The sequence below is a fragment of the Heterodontus francisci genome, chromosome 32, assembly GCF_036365525.1.
Source record: "Heterodontus francisci isolate sHetFra1 chromosome 32, sHetFra1.hap1, whole genome shotgun sequence".
In the NCBI taxonomy this organism is placed as follows: Eukaryota; Metazoa; Chordata; class Chondrichthyes; order Heterodontiformes; family Heterodontidae; genus Heterodontus; species Heterodontus francisci.
The window spans coordinates 28,011,637-28,037,099 of NC_090402.1; the positions used below are offsets into that span (position 1 = coordinate 28,011,637).

Sequence of the window (25,463 nt, forward strand, 5' to 3'; positions counted from 1 at the left end):
CCTCACCCCTTCCCTTTATTTGTAACCTTCTCCAGCCCTACACATTCCAAGAGCTTTGTGTTCCTCTAATTCTGGCCTCTTGTGCATCCCTGACTTCCTTCGCCCCATCATTGGCGACCATGTCTTCAGCTGTCTAGGCTGTAAGCTCTGGAATTCTATCCCTTAAACCTCTCCATCTCTCCACCTCCCTCTCATACTTTGAGGCTCCTTCACACCTACTTCTTTGACCAACCTTTTGTTCACCTGTTCTAACATCTCCTTCCTTGGTTTGTTGTCAGTTTTTGTCTGATTACACTCCTGTGAAGCACCTTGGGACACTTTACTACTTTAAGGGTGCTATGTAAATGCAAGTTGTTGCTGTAAATAAAACAATTTACCACCAACCTTTGAAATGTGGTAAAGTCTTTATACTGGAAAATATAAGGATTATTATGGAATCTATACAAAATTTAATGGAGCTCACTAATATGGTACTCAGGATGGTTCTTCCTCAGCTTTGTTTGTTAAATCTTATTACTTGGACAGTTGTAAGAGTATTGACTGCACACTAACGCAACATAGACATGAGTTAAAACATTTATTAGAGGTTATATCATTGCATACAGTGTATAACATAGAAAATTCAAACACTTCATACAAGATTCCTAGAGCAGTTCATTGCTTCAATTACCATTATACACCAATAACAAAGATTCCTTATAATGCATAGTATTTCATAAGACCCTTATTTATACATTTATGCGCATTCATTTTGTTTACTTTTGTTTCTGCTCACTAAATTCTTCAACTTCACTCGATTCACCAACAACCTTGCCATCAACCAATGTTGTTGTGATGACTTTGACAATCTTCCTTGTTGTGATCTCAGCTGTGAAGAAAAAAAGGAATATGACTTTAAAACTGAATTTTTAAATCTAAAGGATACAATTGTTATGTCTGACATGATGGGGATGGGTCAGGCAAGCAGTCACACAGCATAGTGGTGGTCATTAATTTCTGAGGGTGATTTAAAAAAAAAAATTTTTAAAGTCACAAGATGTTGGTGTCACTGGCAAGGCTAGTATTTATTGCCTCATTCCTAAATTCCCTCGGTAGGCTTTTCAGAGCCAACCACAGGAGTCACATATAAGCCAGTCTGGGTTAGGACAGCAGATTTCCTTTCCTGAAGGGGCTAAGTGAATCAAATGGATTTTTACAACAATCTGGTAGTCCCATGGTTACTATTACTAACTTTTAAACTCCAGATTTTATTTATTAACTGAATTTAAATTCACCAGCTATCATGATGGGGCTTGAAGTCAGATCTGTAGAGCATTAGTCCAGAAATCTAGATTACAAATCTAGTAATATAACAACTCAGCTGCTGTTCCCTGTGGAACAATAGAGCTCGGTGTCATTGCCATGCAGAAAGCAGACCCAACAATGTCAGTGAAAGGCAATGTGAAGATAATGAAAAGGATCAAGGGCGGAATTTTGGCACACATGTCAGGTGACCATGTGGGGACAAAAACAATAGCCAATGTAGGAAATGTGCTGGCTAAGTTGGGACAAATAGAAGTGGAACCAAATGAGTGTAGTGCCATAGAGATAGATCACAGAAAGATGGTGGAGTAGGTGGTGATGTTGAATGATGCAGAGAGGTTGAGGAGAAGGAGAGATAATGTACCATAGTTTAAGCCACAATGGAAGTTAATAATGGCATGACTAAAGTGACAGGGTGAATCGGACTGAAAGGATTTTAAAAGGGACAGATAAAGAGGTGGGCATTAGCTGAGGGGTTATAATTTGAGCAACAGGTAAAGCTAGCTGTTTCATGCTGCTACAATGCAGTAGCAACATGTGTGGTGTTCACCACTAACAGGATGCTGCCATTAATCCAAAAAAGACATCCTGCATATTACACAAATGAGTAATGTGATATGTGAATTTCATGATGCTAGGTACATACGTCCCAAAGACTGGTGGATCATATCAAACAACATGTCCCTTCTGCTGTTCGCAAAGGGCAAGGTATGGGCTGTACCCAACCAGCCCATGCTTCCAAAACTCAAAACACTGTGTCCAACATTAAATGTGATTCCGCGATTGGAGAACATTTGCTAAATAATGCACAGTGTGCTAAGAATTATGCTGACAACCAATTTAAGATTGTCAGTAGGGCTCGCAGTGCGGCGCATTTGCACATACTGGAAGCTACATATATTAATACACAAGGCCCTGTTCTTTGCAGACAGAAAGAATATGTACAAACATTGTGCTGTTTCAGTTGAACAAAATAAGTGACAGCCATTCACTGGTTCATTGCTCAAGGCAATACCTTGACCAATCAGAGTCAAGCTGCCTGGTTTAAATTTCAAACAAAGCTTGGCAGTTAACTGTCAGTCACTGTAAACTGGTGCATTCACCATGGCAACGCCTCTACCAATCAGAGGTCACTTGTCAACCAATCAACACTCTCTTCTCATGCAGTGTAAGTTGTTGGTTATTCTTGCGATTGTCCTGATGAATGCAAGACGAAAAGCTTCGACAACATGTCTCTATTTTCAGCAATACTCAAGTTCTGTACTACTAAACAATTATTTGAGGGGTTATAATATGTTTAAGGATATTAGAGTGGAAAAAGAGGTTAAAGATAGAGAAGTAATTGGAGAGGATGGAGTTGATCGAGAATAGGCTTTTTGAAAATGACTTTAATGTAGGAAGGCTGAATCTTGGGGAAAGACGCCAGTGGACAATGTCAGTGAGCACTGGGCCAGGAAGATGAAGCTGTGTGGAAAGGATTTGGAATTAGAAATGAGTCAGATGAATGAGATGAGTTTGATGAAGACAAGGCAGATGTTGGCAGAGAAGCTACAAAATGATATGAAGATGATGGCTGGGGCTTTTTTGATAATTGAGAGATATTAAAATCTACCAGTTAATGCAAATTAATTTACTAAGTAAAAGCTATAATTTACTGTTGGATATCTGTGTATCATACATTTTTGAGCATGCCACTTAAATGTGCAATAAAACAGTTAATTATCAAAGAATATTTAGCTTAGAGAGTTATCCTAGTCTTTCTAATCAGCGTATTCAGATAGTAACTATCAGATAGTTTATACTTTTCAGAACTAACAGTGTTATTTCACTTCGCACCCACCTCCAACACTTAGCATGATAAAAAAAATGTAATTCAAGCACTCGTGATAAATTGTGTCAGAAATCCAATTGGATTAAAATTCGTGATTTCCAATCCATATTATAGATGACAGAAGCACAAATTAAGGTAATATTTCTGGCCACCATCAGTCCCTTTCTGCAACCATCCACTTCCTCTCAATGATTTGTTTCTTTCAGAGTCCTCCTGCTTCTGTCTGTTTCTAAAACAGTATTAATCCAACTGACTGTTGAAATTGGCAGACTATCCATCCTAATACCATTTTGAAACATCGCTAATTTTGTTGCATCTTGTAGCACCAGGACACATTGCCGTAGAGTGGTAGCATCATGTCTTCAATCTCCTAAGCTGGAGGCTATGGACCATAATGATAAACATCTAGCACATGATTTTGCTTGCATTCTCTACAGGAATACTTACGGGGAGGAGTGGGTGGACGTGGAGGAGGAGCAGGAACAACCTTTGTTCTATAATGAAAAGAACAGCTGTAAGCCAGAAAATTGACATGCTGTGCAGGACACTAACAGCAAACCTAATACAGAAGTTCAACTGACACAGTTAAGTTGCTGTCTAATTAAATAATGCTTACTGTAATATGAAACAAATATGAAAATTCCAAAACAGATTTGAATATTATGTAATCAGACTGCATTTCTTTTTGTCTATCCATCTTTTCCTCCTGTCTGCCCATCTTTTCATAGCATAAATATGGAACACCCACTTCAAATAGTACTCTGGGATTATATACAGGACAGAAGAGGCCTCAGTTTATTGTCTCGTCTGAAAAACAGCAGCTCTCACAATAGAACACTCCTTCAGAGCTAGGAGAGGAGCTCGAACCTTCTGATTTGAAGGAAAGAGAGCTGCCAGCTGAGCCAAAACAAAAACAGAAAGGCCTAGTTTTGTCTGTAAACATAATGGGGTAGAACTTTTGCAGAGGTTCTCCAATCTCCCTCTGTAATTTGGGCAAAACCCTTGGAGGAACAGCACAAATGGCCATTAATACCTTTTCTCTAGTGGTTTCTCCTGAAGTTACAGTGGGAGGTTGCAGGTCACCTCTCCCCCTCAAAAAGAATTATTGGCAAATAAGTTTAGGACAGATTGATTGCAAATGCTACAAAAGTGTAGTGGTACAATCAGAACTTTTTATTCCCAAGGCTGCAGTCTTTGTTTGCAAACAAAACTCAATCCTTTTTTTCCCCTTTGAAGTATTTAATTATAGCATTGAGTTAAATGTTCCCTTAACAACTGTTTTCTGCATAATATTTCTGGTACCTCATTTCTCCAGTAAGTAAGCGCCTGTACTCAGAAAGCTCTGCATCCAAAGTCATTTTGGCTTTCAAAAGAGCATCATAGTTTTCCTTTTGCTGCATCATTTCATTACGTATATTGAGCAAATCGGCTTCAAGTTTGGAAATAATTATTTGCTGCTTATTGATGTCCACTCCATATCTTTGTTCAGTGTCTGACAATATATTTTCCAGTCCCATGTTCTGTATAGATAAAGAAAAGTTACACCACTGAGCTAAAACTGTAAACGTTGGTTCACAAAATACAACCGTCTATGAGCAGTAACTTAATCTCCACTTTAACACGAACCTAAGTTTAGGCAACGCTAGAGGAAAATCCAGAAATAGCAATATGCAAACTTATGAAAGTTAAACTTGCTAGTCAGCTGCAGTTAAACTTTGTGAGGTTCACTATCATTTAATACTTGTAACACCACTTACTAATATTCTTTTAAAATTCCAGCCAGTGTTTCTTTTATTAACATGAAATAGAAATTTTCAACAACTTATTTTACACCTTTAAACTTGCATTACTTTTCATGTTATCTATACCACTGAAGTCATGATTTTAATAGACATGTACAAAGCATTTAAAATGAGATCATTACTGTAACAAGCTATGGGCAAGGTGGAAGTGGGGCTTTTAAACTTTTCTGAATTTTAAAAGATCTATTATTTCATGTTTGAAAGATCACAATTATTTAGGGAGAATTTGTACTTTTAAGTATCATTGCAGCAGCTCGATTCTGCTGCAACTAGGATTTAAGGCAACAGATTTAAAATCGAGCTCCCTTTCATTTGGTGGAACATCCCACAGACTAACTTAAAGTTTGGGATTCCTAATTGCCCAAACTATTCACACCAGCTCTTGCCAATCACTCAGACACACTGTTGATGTTAGATGTTAAAACTAGTTTATCCACTTTCCCAATGGAAGGTGGGGTGTTATAGACAGTAAAATGCCAGAATATTAGAGTTAAACATCCTAAAAGGGCTAAAAGAGAATCCATGTATAAGCTGCTTCTTCAGGTTCCTCTCCTAATTATTTTTCACCATATTGCATTTTAATATTCCACTGTTATCGATTTTATAGAATCCATCAGCTTGATCTTGTGCTACCTCACTCTAGTTTAGTGTATCTCATTATTTATATTTGAAAAAAATCACTAGTACCTGTTTTTGAATGATTTCCAGCTCCATCTCCAGGCTTTGCATTGCTTGTCGTTTACTATTGAGTTCTCCCTTGGCTATGTCAAGTGCTGTATTGGTTTGTGTTACTTCAGTGGTAATATTTTCCACCTGTAGTAAAAATAAAAGTGCTGTAAAATCTGATATATCAAACATATTCTAACTAGGAATTGGTGCAGAAATACACATATGGAAACTCCAAAAATGCAAATAAATTCTGAAAAGTGACAAATGTGTATTTATATATGCTAATTATATCTACAAACAAATCTATAATTCATACGGTGGCCAATTTTGTTGATACAATGCCATATTCATAATCAGTCCAGTAGAAGTGTTTAACAATTCACAATACTGTTACGTTTTCCAACCCTATAATTATTATTTATTTGGTTACTATATAGAAACTTTTTTTCACCATCTGTATAAAATGATCTGCAATTTCAGAACCGTGAGGATGAGACCAATTTAATCTGTCACCCTCGGATGAAATGTAAATGTCTGCTTTTAAACCCAGAAATTACAGGGAAATATGGTTACAGAGGGATATTGTGTGGGAAAAAAACTTAAAAACAAAAAAAAATTGATTGCAAGCTTTACCCCCTGTCTTTAAGAGAGTTTACCTGGGATTGGTACCAGTTTTCTGCATCCTTCTTGTTTTTCTCCACCAAGTCGGCATATTCCTTCCTGATACTTGCAAGTACAGCAAAAAGATTGGGTCCTTGCTCAGATTCCACCTCCACGGTAACTTGTTCATTCTTCAACTGTGATCTGAGGTCATTCAATTCCTATCAAACAATCACAGTGTGATTCTAACATTTCATCTCTCACAAAACATGTAATCCTCTTCATTCAGTGATCGTTTCTGTACCTCTGCATTTCATGGTCATTCATGGGTATGAGCTCTTTTCTTTACAGTATATATATAGGTATCCCTGATTGGCTAATTAGAGGGATTTGATCTTAACTGCACAAGACCGTGGACAATATGGGGAAAGCCCAAATCTTGGGGTTATAAATATAACATAGTCACAAATAAATTGAGTAAGGAATTCATGAGAAACTTCTTTAGCTAGAGAGTGTTTAAAATTTGGAGCTAGCTACCACATGAGGTTTTTGAGGTGAATAACATAGTTGCATTTATGTACATAAAGGAGAAAGGAATAGAAGGATATGCTGATCAGTTTAGATCAGGGTTGTCCAACCTTTTCGCATGGGGGCCACATTACAATTTTTGTCTTACTTAGGGGGCCGGTGAGACAATTTCAGAAAAGTAAAGGCATTAAAAATGTATCTTATTAATAAGAAAAACAACAACAAATGTGCATTTTTGTGAAGAAGCTTTAAATGAGAAGATTAATTTATTAACTTACTTTCTCATCACTATGTTGGACATTGATTTAGAGAGATACTTGCACAAGTAGTCAATGTTTGCCCGCACACTTGTAGCGATGTGAAGTATTCCAGATGGATGTCCATCTGTCAGGAGTGATCTTGATCACACTCTCTCCCTCTTTGTCTCTCTGTCTCTGACTCACTCTCCCTCCCTGTGTTCCCCCCTCTCTGTGTTGCCCCCACCCCTCTGTGTCATCCTCGCTTTCTGTGGCCCCCCTCTTTCTCTCAGTCCCCCTGTCTCTCTCTCAGTCCCCCTCTCTCTCTCACATGCTGCACACCCCTCTCTCACTTTACCCCCTCTCTCTCTCTCTCACACTCTTTCCCCCTCTCTCTCTGCCCTCTCTCTCTCTTTGTCCCCTGCTCTCTCTCTGTCAGCCCCTCTCTCTGTCTGTCTCTCGCCCCTCTTTTTCTCTGCCCCTCTCTCTCGCTCGTGCTCACTCCCCCGTCTTTCCCTCTGACAGTTGCAGGGAGCAGGAGTGCTCAGCACAGCAGCTTTGCAGTTGGTCAGTTTTTAAAAAAATCACACTGAGTTTCACAGCTGACAGGTGCTGACATCGGGAACAGAGGTTTCTGAACCTCGTACAGACTCGAGGTTGTATGATGGCCTTTTGAAAAAAAGTCAGAAAACCCCACATCTGTCTGAAGTTGGGAAACCACTGTTCTGCTCTCATGCTGCACCTGTCAGCTGTGAAATTGATTTGTGATTTTTTGTTTAAAAAAGGCAGTCTGGAAGAAGACAATGGAAAACCTCTCATCTCTGAAATACATCTGCCAGCCAGATGGAAACCTTTGGTGAGCCTGATCCTGGCCCATGGGCCGTATGTTGGACAACCCTGGTTTCGATGAAATAGGTGGGAGGAGGTTCCTTTGGTGCATGAACACGGGCCGAGACTAGTTGGACTGAATGGGTGTGTTTCTGTACTGTACATAAGAACATAAGATAGGAGTAGGAGACGGCTCTTGGCTGATCTGATTGTGGCCGTAACTCCACTTTCCTGCCTGCCCCCATCACCCTTTACTCCATTGTAGATCAAAAATCTGTCTAACTCAGCCTTGAATATATTCAATGGCCCAGCCTCCACTGCTCTCTGGGTTAGAGAATTCCAAAGATTACTGACCCACTGAGAGAACAAATTTTTCCTTATCTCCATCTTAAATGGGAGACCCCTTATTTTGAAACAGTCTCCCCAGCTCTGGATTCCTCCCTGAGGGGAAACATCCTCTCAGTATTTACCTTGTCAAGACCCCTCAGAATCTTACATGTTTCAATAAGGTCACCTCTCATTCTTTTAAACTCCAATGAGTATCGGTCTAACCTGCTCAACCTTTCCATATAAGACACCACCTTCATCCCAAGAATCACCCGAGTGAACTTTCTCTGCCTCCAATGCAAGTATATCCCTCCTTAAATAAGGATACCAAATCTGCACGCAGTACTCTAAGTGTGGTCTCACCAACGCCCTGTACAGTTGTAGCAAGACTTCCCTACTTTTATACTCCAGCCCGCCCCTTGCAATAGATAACATTGCATTTGCCTTCCTAATTACTTGCTGTACTTGCACACTAACTTTTCATGATTCAGGTACAAGGACACCCAGATCTCTCTGTACTGCAGCATTCTGCAGTCTCTATCCATTTAAATAATATTCTGCCTTTCTATTCTTCCTGCCGAAGTGCGCAACCTCATACTTTCCCACATTATACTCCATCTGCCAAATTTTTGCCCAACACTTCACCTATTTATATCCTATGTTTATGGTTTTCATTGAAAAGGCAATGGAATTCGATCCTAGAACAAAAAATCTCGGAACTCTATGTATTGTAAATTCAGTCATCGGTCTCGGTCATACGCCACACCTACTAATGTTGGCCACACCTGCCCAGTGGGCAGCGCTGGTGGGACCGGTTCCTTGCTCTCACCTCCTGATGATTCTTTTTTAGGAACAAAAGTTCCTCAGTCAGCGTCTCCCCCTCGTTCCTCAGAGTGAATGCGTTGATATCGTACTCCTCCTTGACGCGTCTCAAACGGTCGATATCGCTCTCCACTGTTTGCCGAAGGGAAGCTTCAGTCTCCAACCTGAATTAGACCCAGACGTAAAAATCTAGAAATCTCCTTTCAGATTAAAGTGCACCATTTTACAGACTCCGATAACGTCGCATTTTTTAACCCCCAATGCGTTCTATATGTGCAGTGTATCAATAAATGTGAAATAGAGACATAGGTTAATCTAACCAGAAAACGGAATTTCACAGGATTAAAACGCAAAGGCAAGTAAAGATTTAAATGGTACAAACTTCATTCTGAAGTCCTCGGCGCTCAGCCTTGCGTTGTCCATTTGCAGCATAATTGCGGCATTGTTCAGTGTGAGATCCTGGATCTAAAGAGAACAATATTCAGGTAAACTTGAAATCAGATGTTCAAACAAGGCTGCCTTTTTTTTAAAGAAAAAGCTATAGCATTTTTCGTTACGGAATTAATTGTTCATTAACTGCTGATTATTTTAATTGCTAACCCAATGTCGTTTGTTTTGCCTTCCTCTGCCCCTGTGGAGGGGAACTTGCCATTTGTGAGCAGCACAGGGGATAACTACGGGCAGTTTGACTGGAGCCGTTTGACAATCTCACCCCGTTACAGTTTTTTTTGAAGGCGTGTGGTTTCCTGTATTTAAACAGGAATGGCAAGAATCAAAATCCCGTTACTGGGAAATTATTGAGGGGTAGAAAGTAGGTATAATTCCGCCCTCATTTTATTTAATTTTCAATACTCCTCGCCTGGCAAAACACAAGCATTTACTTGAATTGTGAAAGCTGAAAATCTTGATGAATTTCTCCCGCATAATGATAATTTCGTGCCGGCTTGAAGCATTGCCCAGAGTCTAATAGTGAGACAACGGCATCCAGTGAGTAAATATGAACCCACAGCAGATTTCTTCACTGATTTTAATTTTGCAGCGAAACTAAAGGAGTATTTCAAGTTATTTAATGGAAGTTAGTTTTGTTTTGCGAACTTTTTATAGATGATTAGAACCAGTATTACTTGCACGTTAAAGTTTGTCTCACAGTTGTTACTGAAGGATTTCAACAAAAAAAATCTCCCATAGGAGGGAGAAGCGGTTCCCCATTGGGAGGGTGACATTGTACCTGCTGGTTCAGGACATGTGCCTCTGCTAGCATGGGCTTAATGTCTCTGTGAACGGGTTTCCTCTCCTCCAGCAACTCTTGAATCCTGACCTCCAGATCACGATTGCCGCTCTCCAGGGAGCGGACCTGCTCTAGGTAGAGGGCCAGACGATGATTCAGACCCTGCATGGTCTCCTTCTCGCCCCTTTGGACGTCCATCGCACTACCGGACAGCAAAGTGCCAACGGCAGCGCTCCCACTGAAGCTGCCAAGGCTCCCCAGGAGGACGGCGGAGCTGCTGCTGGAGGAGCTCCTGCTGAAGGGGCTCCTGCTAGAGAGGCTCCTGGCCCATGAGCTGTTTTGGACCGAGCTGCTGGAGAAGCTGGGCACGGTACGGCTGGAAATCCGGCCCTGGGACGACCTGCTGGTGATGCTGGGCATGGCTGCGATGGCCCGGGGACGCTGTAGGATGGTTGGGTGCCCTGTGGCAGAAGGGATTGAGTGCACTGCAAGATGAAACCTAATATATAGGGAAGGAGGGAGGAAGGGAGGAGGGTGTGAAAGCCGGGACAGCCACACCCAGCTGGTAGCTGCACCCATCAGCTGCAGGCATTATTAGATAACGAGTGTGTCTAAATACACACCCATTGTCACATAATCTGCATTGTTCTGGTCCAGAACATATCGTGCAAGGGACAACTTTAGTTACAGTTTCACTAAGTGAACTAAGGTACCCTTTTACGGCAGCTCTCTGCATCCACAATAGTCACTCTTTCTAATGTAGACTGGGCTACCCCAGGGTTATTAAAAGCAGCCACGATTAACTTCGGATATTATTTAAATTGCCCTTGAAATTGATAACAGCAAATGATGTACCATTGTAACTAATTGGACGGATAGGCGAACCGTAATTATGAAGAGGAAAGCATCATCGTTAAATTAACCTGCCATTTTACTGAAAGTGGCTTCATAGTGGAGGGACAACTACAGTAAGATTGAAAAATAAACTGAAAGCTGGAAACCTGAATTGAAAGACCCTGCAGTGAGATTAAAGATTAATGTTATTCCATTAATTCTTCTTGTGATGGACCAGGCGTGGGAGTTTGGGAATCAAATATTCATGCTGCCATATTATTATTCCCTGGCTGAGGTTAGGGTTGGATCGTTGCGCTGAATGAGGAATCGTCGGTGTCATTCAGGAGGGAAAGGTTTTCACTGTCTACTAACCAGGGCAATGTAACCGCGAAATCATTCTTTTTTATGGAGTTAGTTAGTTATTTATTTTTGTTAGAGATACAGCACTGAAACAGGCCCTTCGGCCCACCGAGTCTGTGCCGACCATCAACCACCCATTTATACTAATTCTACACTAATCCCATATTCCTACCACATCCCCATATTTCCCTACCACCTACCTATACTAGGGGCAATTTATAATGGCCAATTTACCTACCAACCTGCAAGTCTTTTGGCAGGAAACCGGAGCACCAGGAGAAAACCCACGCAGACACAGGGAGAACTTGCAAACTCCACACAGGCAGTACCCAGAATTGAACCCGGGTCCCTGGAGCTGTGAGGCTGCGGTGCTAACCACTGCGCCACTGAGTGACTTCATTCGGATTGGCCTTTGAATGCTGAGCTGCCCACATCCATGCTTTTTACAGCCACATGTCCTCAAATCAAATGCGGTAACGTTTGATACTTAATAGTATCTGGTGAATTAAAAGGGTGCTTTAGCAGACAAAATAGACTATAGCGCTGACTTGTAGTTACCATTCATACAACGAGATACACGATATTATGATATGAGGAAGGTGAATTTAACCGAAGCTGCACATCATAACCTGCCAGCAGCATCAAAGCAAGTCACAATATAGTTAAAACTTCTTCTTTGGCCTCCTAGTCTCAAGAGATAATGGGCAAGCGCCTAGAGGTGGTTTGTGGAGCAGCGCCTGGAGTGGCTATAAAGGCCAATTCTAGAATGACAGACTCTTCCACAGGCGCTGGAGGGCCTGTTACACAGTTGGCTCTCTCCTTGCACTTCTGTCTTTTTTCCTGCCAACTGCTAAGTCTCTTCGACTCGCCGCACTTTAGCCCCGCCTTTGTGGCTGTCTGCCAGCTCTGGCGATCACTGGCAACTGACTCCCACCACTTGTGGTCAATGTCACAGGATTTCATGTTGCGTTTGCAGATGTCTTTAAAGCGCAGACATGGACGGCTGGTGGGTCTGATACCAGTGGCGAGCTCGCTGTACAATGCATCCTTCGGGATCCTACCATCTTCCATGCGGCTCACATGGCCAAACCATCTCAGGCACCGCTGGCTCAGTAGGGTGTATAAGCTGGGGATGTTGGCCGCCTCAAGGACTTCTGCGTTGGAGATACGGTCCTGCCACCTGATGCCAAGGATTCTTCGGAGACAGCGAAGATGGAATGAGTTGAGATGTTGCTCTTGGCTGACATACGTTGTCCAGGCCTCGCTGCCATACAGCAAGGTACTGAGGACACAGGCTTGAAACACTCGGACTTTGGTGTTCCGTGTCAGTGCGCCATTTTCCCACACCCTCTTGGCCAGTCTGGACATAGCAGCGGACGCCTTTCCCATGCGCTTGTTGATTTCTGCATCAAGAGACAGGCTACTGGTGATAGTTGAGCCTAGGTAGATGAACTCTTGAACCACTTCCAGAGCGTGGTCGCTGATATTGATGGATGGAGCATTTCTGACGTCCTGTCCCATGATGTTCATTTTCTTGAGGCTGATGGTTAGGCCAAATTCATTGCAGGCAGCTGCAAACCTGTCGATGAGACTCTGCAGACACTCTTCTGTGTGGGATGTTAATGCAGCATCGTCAGCAAAGAGGAGTTTCCTGATGAGGACTTTCCATACTTTGGTCTTCGGTCTAAGACGGGCAAGGTTGAACAACCTGCCATCTGATCATATGTGGAGGAAAATTCTTTCTTCTGAAGACTTGGACGCATGTGAGAGCAGCAGGGAGAAGAAGATCCCAAACAGTGTCGGTGCGAGAAGACAGCCCTGTTTCACGCCACTCAGGATAGGAAAGGGGTCTGATGAGGCAGCACTATGCTGAATTGTGCCTTTCATATTGTCATGGAATGAGGTGATGATACTTAGTAGCTTTGGTGTACATCCAATCTTTGCAAGTAGTCTGAAGTGACCACTTCTGCTGATGAGGTCAAAGGCTTTGGTGAGATCTATGAAAGCAACGTAGAGGGGCATCTGCTGTTTGCGGCATTTCTCCTGTAGCTGGCGAAGGGAGAACAGCATGTCAATGGTGCACTGTGCCTCAGGGTAGACACGCTCAGCCAGCTTCTGGAGTCTGTTTAAAACGACTCGAGCGAAGACTTTCCCCACTGTGCTGAGCAGGGAGATTCCACAGTAGTTGTTGCAGTCACCGCGGTCACCCTTGTTCTTATAGAGGGTGATGATATTGTCATCGCGCATGTCCTGTGGTACTGCTCCCTCATCCCAGCACAGGCAAAGCAGTTCATGGAGTGCTGAGAGTATAGCAGGCTTGGCACTCTTGATTATTTCAGGGGTAATACTATCCTTTCCAGGGGCTTTTCCACTGGCTGGAGAATCAATGGCATCACTAAGTTCCGATTTTGTTGGCTGTTCATCCAGCTGATCCGTGACTGGCAGAGACTGGGCTGCATTGAGGGCAGTATCAATGACAACGTTTTCTCTGGAGTACAGTTCTAGGTAGTGCTCCACCCAGCAGTCCATTTGCTTGCGTTGGTCAGTGATCATTTCACCTGATTTAGACTTGAGGGGGGGGGGCGATCTTCTTGATGGTTGGCCCAAAAGCTCTCTTAATGCCATCATACATTCCTCTGATGTTTCTGGTGTCAGAGGCCAGCTACGTCAGATATATAACTGGATGCCTAGTAGAGGTTCCTACTGATCTAATCCTGGTGTTCAACCAACAAACTATCTAAGCTTTGTTCTTGCAGTTTATATGTTCATTTGGATTCTACTGTATAATTCACCAACTCCATCCAACATTCTGAATATTCTGTGCTTGGTATCCTGTCTCTCTAATACTGCAGATAATATCCTATAACTTTGTGGAGTGTCCTGTCTATTTGATACTTTTGTGTAATACCATGTATGTCTTACATTCCCTATCATAGTCTGTTTTATACTGTGCATAGTATCCTCTCATCTTTTTCTGTGTGAGATACCCTGTCTATTTTACACTGTGATAGAATATTTTTGATCCACTCGCAGGAAAATAATACCAGTCAGGTGATGGTGTATAAACATTCACAACCTATCTCACTCTTGTTGTTACTTTGTCATGTATAATGTCTTCTCCTAATCATGCTCATCAGATAATGACTGAAAAAACTTGAATATTATTTTAAAGTTAAATTGATATATAAAAATGATAGCGAGTTGAAAGGAATAGTTAAATTTCACAATTGTGCTGACTCAAACTACTTCAGCATTGCTCATGAGGCTTACGACATCACTAGAGTTGCGTATATGAATTAGTGCCTTATTTGCATCATCTATTATCCCACTCATAATTTAATTTATGATGTCTCCACAGGGAGTGTGAAAAACTCAGCAAGTTTGAGCTGGTGAAGAGGCTGAAATGTTCATCAGTAATAGTCCAGGAATGCTTGTAAAAAAATTCCAAATGGGATCAGGTATTGCCATGGGCAGTACACTGACCACTGAGATTTAATATACGGCCAGAATGTGTTGCCAAAATAATGGTGAGGCTATTGTGTTCGCAATTATTTATGTGCAAATGGCACAGCAACTTCAGGTGTGGAGCAGATTTGTGGTTAAACTTGAAGATCCAAAGGTTACTGTCTGAGTTGCATAGCTTTGCTGTTAGTTTTGAGGAAACAGCATCTTGTTGTCTGCCTCACCATCGAAATGCTACAGATATGAACTAAACTCTGTGCAGAAAGTTCAGTTTTGTCATTTCAAATCTAAATACGCTTTTAGTGGCATGATAAGTGTAATTACAGCCAATCAACATTTCTGGTACTGAAAATTAACCAAGTGTGGAGTCTCATTCCTTCCGGTATGAATCGTTGTTCGAGATTTTAAAAACGTAAAATGTAAAATTTAATCTTTTAACTTCCTTTCTGTCTCTTTTTCTCTCTCCCTCATAGTATAATCTTTCTTTCCCTCACTTTTTGTACCTGATTTGACATTAAATTCATCCACTCTAATTAACACTTCCCTCAGTCCGTGTGCTGTTTATTTCACAATCCTTTTATCTGATTGATTAAGGAGATAACCAGTTGCTTGCCTTGTTCACTTAGAACCCAGATGCTCTGTTTTCTTTGCTGTGAAGTTATCAGCTTGCACTTTTGACAACTTGCCATGCAAAAAATTTAAAACTTAAGGAAGCAAGAGCAAGTCTAACAGCAGGCACTGTTAGATATTCTACTGCAACAAATTATGGCCCATAATCTCAACTCAAAAGATTAATAATAGACTTGCGTGATTTTCATTTCCTAGTAATACATTGTGGTTTAGAAAATAGCACCTTGAGCAACCTTAATATGATTCACTATTTTCAGGTAATGCAATGCACCACAGATTTGCCTCAAGCGTTACGACAATACTGTCTGCCCATTCCAAACTAGCATTACTTCTTCCAAAGGTATTACACAGCTGTTCCTAATCCACGAGGACTCAAGGTAGATGAAAAGTCATCTGAAGGTGCTCAGAGTAAAAACAGCAGCAGAAATAATTTGTAATGGAACTTACGCTGTAAAGGATTTGCTCCAGTTTTCAAGGTAAGCTGCAGGTACAGTAATATTACAGGGCACTGTCTTGAAGAACTTGCGTTTAGTTTTAGTTTAGAGATACAGCACTGAAACAGGCCCTTTGGCCCACCGAGTCTGTGCCGACCATCAACCACCCATTTATACTAATCCTACACTAATCCCATATTCCTACCACATCCCCACATTTCCCTACCACCTACCTATACTAGGGGCAATTTATAATGGCCAATTTACCTACCAACCTGCAAGTCTTTTGGCTTGGGGGAGGAAACCGGAGCACCCGGAGAAAACCCACACAGACACAGGGAGAACTTGCAAACTCCACACAGGCAGTACCCAGAATTGAACCCGGGTCGCTGGAGCTGTGAGGCTGCGGTGCTAACCACTGCGCCACTGTGCCACTTTTTGTTTGTGGAGGGAGAAGAGGCAGTAATCATTTTCATAACAAAGGCATTGATTGCAGTCAAATGATGATAATTTGCTTTTATAATTTACATGATCACATTGTATTATTATAATGTTCTTCCAGTGCCAGTTTGTCTCAGTTGGTAGCAACTTTGCCTCTGTGTCAATAAGTTACAGATTCAATAATTTTTTTAATTCATTCATTCATGGGATGTGGGCATCGCAGGCCAAGCCAGCATTTGTTGCCCACCCCTAATTGCCCTCGAGAAGGTGGTGGTGAGCTGCCTTCTTGAATCGCTGCAGTCCATGTGGGGTAGGTACACCCACAGTGCTGTTAGGAAGGGAGTTCCAGGATTTTGACCCAGCGACAGTGAAGGAACAGTGATATAGTTCCAGGTCAGGATGGTGTGTGACTTGGAGGGGAACTTGCAGGTGGTGGTGTTCCCATGTATTTGCTGCCCTTGTCCTTCTAGTTGGTAGAGGTCACGGGTTTGGAAGGTGCTGTCTAAGGAGCCGTGGTGCGTTGCTGCAGTGCATCTTGCAGATGGCACACAGTACTGCCACAGTGCGTCGGTGGTGGAGGGAGTGAATGTTTGTAGATGGAGTGCCAATCAAGTGGGCTGCTTTGACTTGGATGGTGTCGAGCTTTTGGAGTGCTGTTGGAGCTGCATCCATCCAGGCAAGTGGAGAGTATTCCATCACACCCCTGACTTGTGCCTTGTAGATGGTGGACAGGCTTTGGGGAGTCAGGAGGTGAGTTACTCAACGCAGGATTTCTAACCTCCGACCTGCTCTTGTAGCTACGGTATTTATATGGCTACTCCAGTTCAGTTTCTGGTCAATGGTTGCCCCTAGGATGTTGAGAGTGGGGGATTCAGCGACGGTAATGCCATTGAATGTCAAGGGGGGATGTATCTGCTCCAGGACGTGAGCACATTGTCTAGGCTGGCATTTCAGTCTAATAGTGAGGGAATGCTGCATTGCCAGAGATCCTGAATTTTAGTAGCTCTCCGATGTCGGGGGGGGGGGGGGTGCCCTGAAGATTCTTCTGGGAGAGGCCAGCCCTGACCCCTGACACCCAGAAGGCTCTGCCGCATTTTACCGGTGGCGGTGAGGTCTTGGTGCGGCCGGCAGGGCCTTCATTTTAATATTAATTACAACACATGCAAATATGTCCTGGCAGCCAACCCATGCTGCTGGGCAGGAACTTTGGAACTCCGAAGGGCTGGGGGAGCAGGGAAAAGTGTTTCCATTGGCTGAGGGGGAAGGTGGGAAGGGGATGAAGGGCAAAGAGTATAAAGTTTGGGGGTGAAAGGCAAAATGTTTTTTTGGCAAGGGGGGTCGGGGGAGAGAGAAATAAATATATTGTTTGATCATTGGGGGAAGGGGTGGGGGGTGGAAGAGGGGCTTTGGTGTTCAATATACAGTTTTTATTTAAATAAAGGCGCTGTGTAAGGTCTTGTAGGCCTTTAAAATGGCGCTGGCGCCTGCGTGGTGACGCCGGACGCCATTGCGGGGGACGGAGCGGCCGCCCTCTCTACGTCATTGGGGGTGGCCAATCTGCCCCCTCCATTTAAATGAGCTTCCACTTGAAATATCGCGGGGGCTCAGCGGCGGCCGCTCCGCGCGGGCAGACTGCCAACTTCAAAGCCCGCCACCACATTGTGCCGCACGCTACTAAAATTCAGGCCAAAGACAATAACCCATGGCCCCGTCTATCCTATTCAGAAGGACACAAAAGATCCCACTGCACTATTTAAAGATGAATAAGGAATTCTTCCACTGGCCTGATCAACATTTCTTCCTCAACTAACACTACAAAAACAACAGATTAACTGGTCATTCGTCTCATCTGCAATTTGTGTGACTGGGTTTGCCTACATAATAACAGTGGCTACATTTCAAATGTAGTTCATTCGATACAAAGTGTTTTGGGATTTGGTAAAATACCGTTATAAATGCAATTGTTAAAACATTTTCCCCGGAAGGTTGTACCCCTTTAATCTGCTTTGCTGTGGTAGCTTTCCTTTCTAAAGTAACCATTACTTCCAAAAGAAATTGGAAGAAGAGCATAATAATCATTTATGTTTTCATTGTCTCTATTCAGTTGTCCCACTAGTATAATAGTTAGTTGTCAGTGCATATAAAACTGTTGAGGGAGACTGAGTGCTTTTTTGTGGAAGCTGGTTTTCTACCACAATTAAGAGTCAGCATTGGTTGTATTTATGGAGGTTAAACTGGTATCTTTCTGCAGTGTTTGTAATTATAGTTCAGTACTCTGGAAAAAGACATAGACACACATGGCTGATGGCTGTCAAAAGCAGCCTTGAGTAGGAGAAGGACAATGTTGCCAAATGTTTTGAAAGTCTGGATCTTCCAGATTTCATGGAAGAAGCTACAGACGAGACATAGATTAAAAGCCTATTAGGCAAATTGGCTTGGTGCTTCAATAGTTAGCAGTATTATAACAGAGACATGATATAATAATAGGGCTCACAAAAATAAAACAGACAATTTTTTGGGTCATTTAGTTGAAGGGCCTGCAGCAATCCCTTTAAAGCCACTGGATAGACTAATCAAAACCTGGTACGACTAGGAGAAACTTGTGAGTTGTATGCATTGCTTTATTTGTACTTGAAGTTAGCATTCAGGGTCCTACAACTTAAAGAAAAAGAAAGACTGGCATTATACAGTGTCTCTCACGATCACCGGACATCTAAAAGTGCTTTGCAGCCAATTAAGTACTTTTTCAAGTGTAGTCATTGATGTGATGTAGGAAATGTGGCAGCCAATTTGCACACAGCAAACTCCCACCAACAGCAATGTGATAATGACCAGATAATCTGTTTTTGTGATGTTGATTGAGGGATAAATATTGGCCAGGACATAGGGGAGAACTCCCCTACTCTTCTTCGAAATAGTGTCATGAGATCTTTTACATCCGCCCGAACAGGCAGATGGGGTTTTGGTTTAACATCTCATCCGAAAGACAGCGCCTCCAACAGGGCAGCACTCCCTCAGTACTGCACTGAAGTGCCAGCCTTGATTATTGTATTCAAGCTCTGGATTGGGACTTGAACCCAGAACCCTGTCTCTCAGAGATGCCTGTTTCAGGTAATCACTTGGGATGCCAAAAATTCACCTTTGCCAATATGGCAACTACTGTATTTCTGGTCCAGATCGGGTACGACAGATCTCAACTCAAAAACTTTTGGAATGATTTCAGAAATAGTTGGATTCAATGATGACGAGATTGGATGGGCTTTCTAGATTTAAATAAGAATAGTCTGTCTTATTTGTATCAATTTTGATCTTATCACCCCTGTACTCACCGAGATACAGTGGCTATGGCCAATGGCAACGTGTCCCTTTTAAAATTCTTAACCTTGTTTTCAAATCTCCCAATGGTCTTGCTCCTCCGTATTTCTGTAACCTCCTTTGGCCCATCAACCCACTGAGATCTCTGTGCTCCTCCAATTCTGGCCTCTTGCACATCCCAGATTTTCAGCGCTCCACCATTGGTAGCCTTCAGCTGTCTATGCCCTAAGCTCTGGAATTCCCTCTTTCAACCCCTCCATCTCTCTACCTCTCTCTCATCCTTTAAGATGCCCCTTAAAACCTATCTCTTTGACCAAGCTATTGGCCACCTATTCTAATATCTTCTTGTGTGGCTTGAAGCTAAATTTTGTTTGCAAATGCTCCTGTGAATCGCCTTGGAAGTTTTCAGTATGTTAAAGGCACTATATAAATGAAAATTGTTGTTATCAACTCTGATTTCAAAGAGGTGGTTTGAATAAGTTATTAGGAGATATATCTCAAAATCAATGGGCATCAGAATAATGTATTTGTGCCACCGTGAGTTGAATGGATTGAAGAAAAATGGACATCTTATTAAAGCAAATTTTATTAGTGTAATAGGACTGTACTAATACAATTAGAATATTCTTCAAAATAATAACATTACTGAAACTGAATGACGCAAAATGTACCTTCCCCCTAATGCATGAAAAGCTATTTATTTTGCAAACTGTGGGTGGAATTTTATTGCAACTGACCCACAAGTAGTGGGGAGGCTCATAATGGTCTGGAAACCGTCTGTCAAAGAAGAGGGCTTTGCCATGGCTCTTGAACTAAGCTACGGCAGGAGGATCCCACTTTTGGGTTTTCTGGCCACTCAGAGAAGGTGGTCAGGGTGACGTGCCGAATCTGTGAAAGGAAGGATTTCTAATTAAAGGGATCCCTATATGGGTTAGAGTGGCTGAATGGTATATTAATTCCTGTTGTTTTAGCAACCACTAGACCAAGGAAAGCTGCACGCCCCTGCACCCTCCCCCCCACCACCCTGCCCCTACCCCTAGGTCTCAGACTCTTCTTTGGAGGCCCTGCTGCAGGATCTGAAGGACTACAATGAGGGGATGTTTAAAAAGGAGAAGAGGAAGGGGACAGCCTCTCAATTAAGCAGGCATGGATGGAAGTGGCCAAGGAAGTCAGCAGCAAGAGTGTGGACCCTCCAACCTAGTGACAGCGCACCAAAAGGACCAGGGACCTCAGGAGGGCAGGAACGATGAGTGGCATAACACTTTCAGGTACCAAGCTCCACGCTCTGGCTTTCCCAGCATTCCCCTTCACATCACTACTCAGAACAACACACCTTGCAACTCCACTCATTCCTCTCCAGGCACCTCACATTCCCATCTGAACAGCCAACACTCACACCCATCTTTGGCCCATCTCACACCCAGACCTCACAGTCATCCTCCACAAATGCTGTCCTTCCCCTCTCTCCACACAATCCATTTCTAACACTCAGAACACTTTGCTTTCTCTCTGAAGGAGAAGGGAGTGCACAACTGTGCACAACTCTAGGGCAAGGCAGAGAACCAGGGCAGGGAAGGGGAGGGGCATGGCCTTCTAGTGACAAGCACCTTGAAGGCCACTGAGCAATGCATGCCCGCCTGGTCCACTTGGAAGGAGGTCGTTCCAGGAGGCTGCAGGAAAAAAGACAGAGGCGCAAGGGGAGAGCCAACTGTGCAACAGCCCCAACAAACAAATTTCTCTGCAGCACCTGTGGAAGAGCCTGTCACTCCAGAATTGGCCTTTATAGCCACTCCAGGCGCTGCTTCACAAACCACTGACCACCTCCAGGCGCGTATCCATTGTCTCTCGAGATAAGGAGGCCCAAAAGAAAAAAGAAGGAAGACCAAGGAAAGCTGCACGCCCCTGCACCCTCCCCCCCACCACCCTGCCCCTACCCCTAGGTCTCAGACTCTTCTTTGCTGACGATGCTGCTTTAACATCTCACACTGAAGAATGCCTGCAGAGTCTCATCGACAGGTTTGCGTCTGCCTGCAATGAATTTGGCCTAACCATCAGCCTCAAGAAAACGAACATCATGGGGCAGGATGTCAGAAATGCTCCATCCATCAATATTGGCGACCACGCTCTGGAAGTGGTTCAAGAGTTCACCTACCTAGGCTCAACTATCACCAGTAACCTGTCTCTAGATGCAGAAATCAACAAGCGCATGGGTAAGGCTTCCACTGCTATGTTCAGACTGGCCAAGAGAGTGTGGGAAAATGGCGCACTGACATGGAACACAAAAGTCCGAGTGTATCAGGCCTGTGTCCTCAGTACCTTGCTCTACGGCAGCGAGGCCTGGACAACGTATGCCAGCCAAGAGCGACGTCTCAATTCATTCCATCTTCGCTGCCTTCGGAGAATACTTGGCATCAGGTGGCAGGACTATATCTCCAACACAGAAGTCCTTGAAGCGGCCAACATCCCCAGCTTATACACACTACTGAGTCAGCGGCGCTTGAGATGGCTTGGCCATGTGAGCCGCATGGAAGATGGCAGGATCCCCAAAGACACATTGTACAGCGAGCTCGCCACTGGTATCAGACCCACCGGCCGTCCATGTCTCCGTTATAAAGACGTCTGCAAACGCGACATGAAATCGTGTGACATTGATCACAAGTCGTGGGAGTCAGTTGCCAGCATTCGCCAGAGCTGGCGGGCAGCCATAAAGACAGGGCTAAATTGTGGCGAGTCGAAGAGACTTAGTAGTTGGCAGGAAAAAAGACAGAGGCGCAAGGGGAGAGCCAACTGTGCAACAGCCCCAACAAACAAATTTCTCTGCAGCACCTGTGGAAGAGCCTGTCACTCCAGAATTGGCCTTTATAGCCACTCCAGGCGCTGCTTCACAAACCACTGACCACCTCCAGGCGCGTATCCATTGTCTCTCGAGATAAGGAGGCCCAAAAGAAAAAAGAAAGAAGACCAAGGAAAGCTGCACGCCCCTGCACCCTCCCCCCCACCACCCTGCCCCTACCCCTAGGTCTCAGACTCTTCTTTGGAGGCCCTGCTGCAGGATCTGAAGGACTACAATGAGGGGATGTTTAAAAAGGAGAAGAGGAAGGGGACAGCCTCTCAATTAAGCAGGCATGGATGGAAGTGGCCAAGGAAGTCAGCAGCAAGAGTGTGGACCCTCCAACCTAGTGACAGCGCACCAAAAGGACCAGGGACCTCAGGAGGGCAGGAACGATGAGTGGCATAACACTTTCAGGTACCAAGCTCCACGCTCTGGCTTTCCCAGCATTCCCCTTCACATCACTACTCAGAACAACACACCTTGCAACTCCACTCATTCCTCTCCAGGCACCTCACATTCCCATCTGAACAGCCAACACTCACACCCATCTTTGGCCCATCTCACACCCAGACCTCACAGTCATCCTCCACAAATGCTGTCCTTCCCCTCTCTCCACACAATCCATTTCTAACACTCAGAACACTTTGCTTTCTCTCTGAAGGAGAAGGGAGTGCACAACTGTGCACAACTCTAGGGCAAGGCAGAGAACCAGGGCAGGGAAGGGGAGGGGCATGGCCTTCTAGTGACAAGCACCTTGAAGGCCACTGAGCAATGCATGCCCGCCTGGTCCACTTGGAAGGAGGTCGTTCCAGGAGGCTGCAGCTGTTATCAACGACTTCCCGTGAAAGCCTGAGCTTCCTGAGGCACTGGTGCTCACACATGTCAAAGGAGCTGATCCTCTGCCTATAGAACCTCTGTTGAGGGTCCCGTCTTCTTGGGACAGGATCCCTGCGTCCATCCCCTCTGCCTTGTAGAGCAGCATGTGGCTGAGGAGATGGCAGCAGGTGCTGCTGCTGGCATTGCTCCTGCAGCTGTTTCTCAGTAGAGGTGCAAGGTGGAGCTGCATAAGTTGCTCGCATGCTGCAGTGAAGGCTGACAGCAGGGAAGTGCAGCTGAAGGTGAGTGAAGTGCAAGACAGGTAAACTGACTTCCAAGAAGTTGGAAATCACCTGTCAAGCAGTGAAAACACTCTCAGAAAAAGTGCTGAGAGCACCAGCCTGTAATCTAGCCATGGCTGGAGCTTTTCAGTTTCACTGAAGAAGCACTGTCTGATCTGCACTCGCCTGGTTGATCCTGGCATGTTGCAGAACGTGCGCTGGCTGTCAAAGCCAGAATACTGGGTTAAAACAGGAGTTAAATTCCTATTTGCATATACTGTTACTTACCCAACAGCTCCCCTTTCGCCTGCAAACCCACCCCTGTCAAACTCACAAGCGGGCGCGATGATGTCAGGATCCCAACCCAATGTCACTTTTAGAGGATTTAACACCCTGCACACACCCGAACATGCCTCCCCTTGACAGTTAAGCATGCCCAATGAGTGCATAGAGACAGCAAATAAAATGCAAGATATATCACTTAAAATAAAGAAGAAAAACCTTTATCACCTCGAATTTCTATGAATGTTCTTCAAATATCTTGCCATAACTTGTAGATATGCTGTACTGAATGTTAAGTTATATGAGATATATCTTTTAGAGGAGGTGATTTATTTTGAGCAGCTGTTGAGCTAGAATGTTAAGTATAGAGGGAAGAAAATGGTGAATGAGTAGAGTTGTGGTGGCATTAATATTACATGACTACATATTGAGGTGCCAATGAATATCATTGGGACATTGCATCGAAGAATTGTACTGTGCTAATTTAAGAACTTTTTTTAATTTAAGCTTTAAATAATTTAAATACATAGAACTATCGAGCTGTTTAGTTGTTGCAATTCCATTCCAAGATATTTTTCAGCATTAATTAAAGATTTATCTTGCCAAAGACTAAGCAAAGGACCTCAGGCACCGGAAAGTTCAAATGTGCAAACTGACAATACAAGGCAAAAATTAGGAACCAAGAATTCAAAAATATCAGGAAAACATCAGCTAGATTTTTCCTTTTGCAAATAATGCTCGTGGTTGGTACCATGGGATTTGTATTTATACCAGAATCATGTTATCCTTTGATCAGAGTTCTCAAATACTTTGGGGCAATTTCTCTAGTGTAGCAAAACTATGATCACGTTCTCTTTGTTTGCACTTGTAATGTAGTTATATATAGCGACTAGAGTATTGATGGCAATGTTCTCATTTTCTGTCTGCCACTTGCGTTATATTTGGACCAAAACTGAGCTTTTAAATTGGGTTCAATGAGGAAAAACAACAGGAAGTAATGGAAAGTGAATTGTCAAGTAAAGACAGTCAATTATTTCAGGTTGGCCATGAATGGTTCATTTACCACGATCTATCAATATCCTGGCATGTACTTTGTTTATATTTTATGTCCTGTGCCTTTGTTTAAAGATGTAAGATAATTCATTCCTTTTTTTAAAGAAAGAATCTTGTTACACTGGGAAGGGAATGTTGACTGATTATTTACGTCATTATTGCAGTCTTATTGGAGGTCGGTGTCAGTGAAGCCTTGGTATGAATTTCAAGAGTACCTCTATTTCTATGGAAAGGTTTGTAAAATGATACCAGAACTGAAAGCAATAGGGATGAATGGAGCCAGGGAAGATAGATAAGAATGACACAGCATAACAGGGACAAAGTGGGAGGGTGCATTTGGAGAAGCCTCTTGTTACAAGATTGTAAAATGCATTTTAAAATGCAGTTGTAGCAGTGTAAGCTGAGCATTATAAGCCACAGAGAATGAAAACCATTTTTGTCAGCACATAGGTGAGGTATTGGACTACTTTATCTTGAATAAATGAAATCAGGTTGGCCCAGTTTTCTGGCTTGTTTGAGAAATCATGTGGAATGATGCTAGCCAATAGC

The 25,463-nt window shown here is 43.2% G+C and overlaps 1 protein-coding gene across 1 annotated transcript; it reads right to left on the bottom strand.

Moving 5' to 3' along the window:
* Positions 1–675: 675 nt before the first annotated feature.
* Positions 676–10,593, bottom strand: si:ch211-243g18.2 (uncharacterized protein LOC559906 homolog). Its single transcript, XM_068011883.1, has 8 exons — positions 10,174–10,593; positions 9,328–9,410; positions 8,953–9,109; positions 6,261–6,425; positions 5,623–5,748; positions 4,436–4,653; positions 3,581–3,627; positions 676–868 (listed from the first exon to the last, which is right to left on the bottom strand). The coding sequence occupies exons 1-8, from the start codon at positions 10,591–10,593 to the stop codon at positions 756–758; spliced, it is 1,329 nt and encodes a 442-aa protein (XP_067867984.1). The 3' UTR covers positions 676–755.
* Between the last annotated feature and the right edge of the window lie 14,870 nt (positions 10,594–25,463).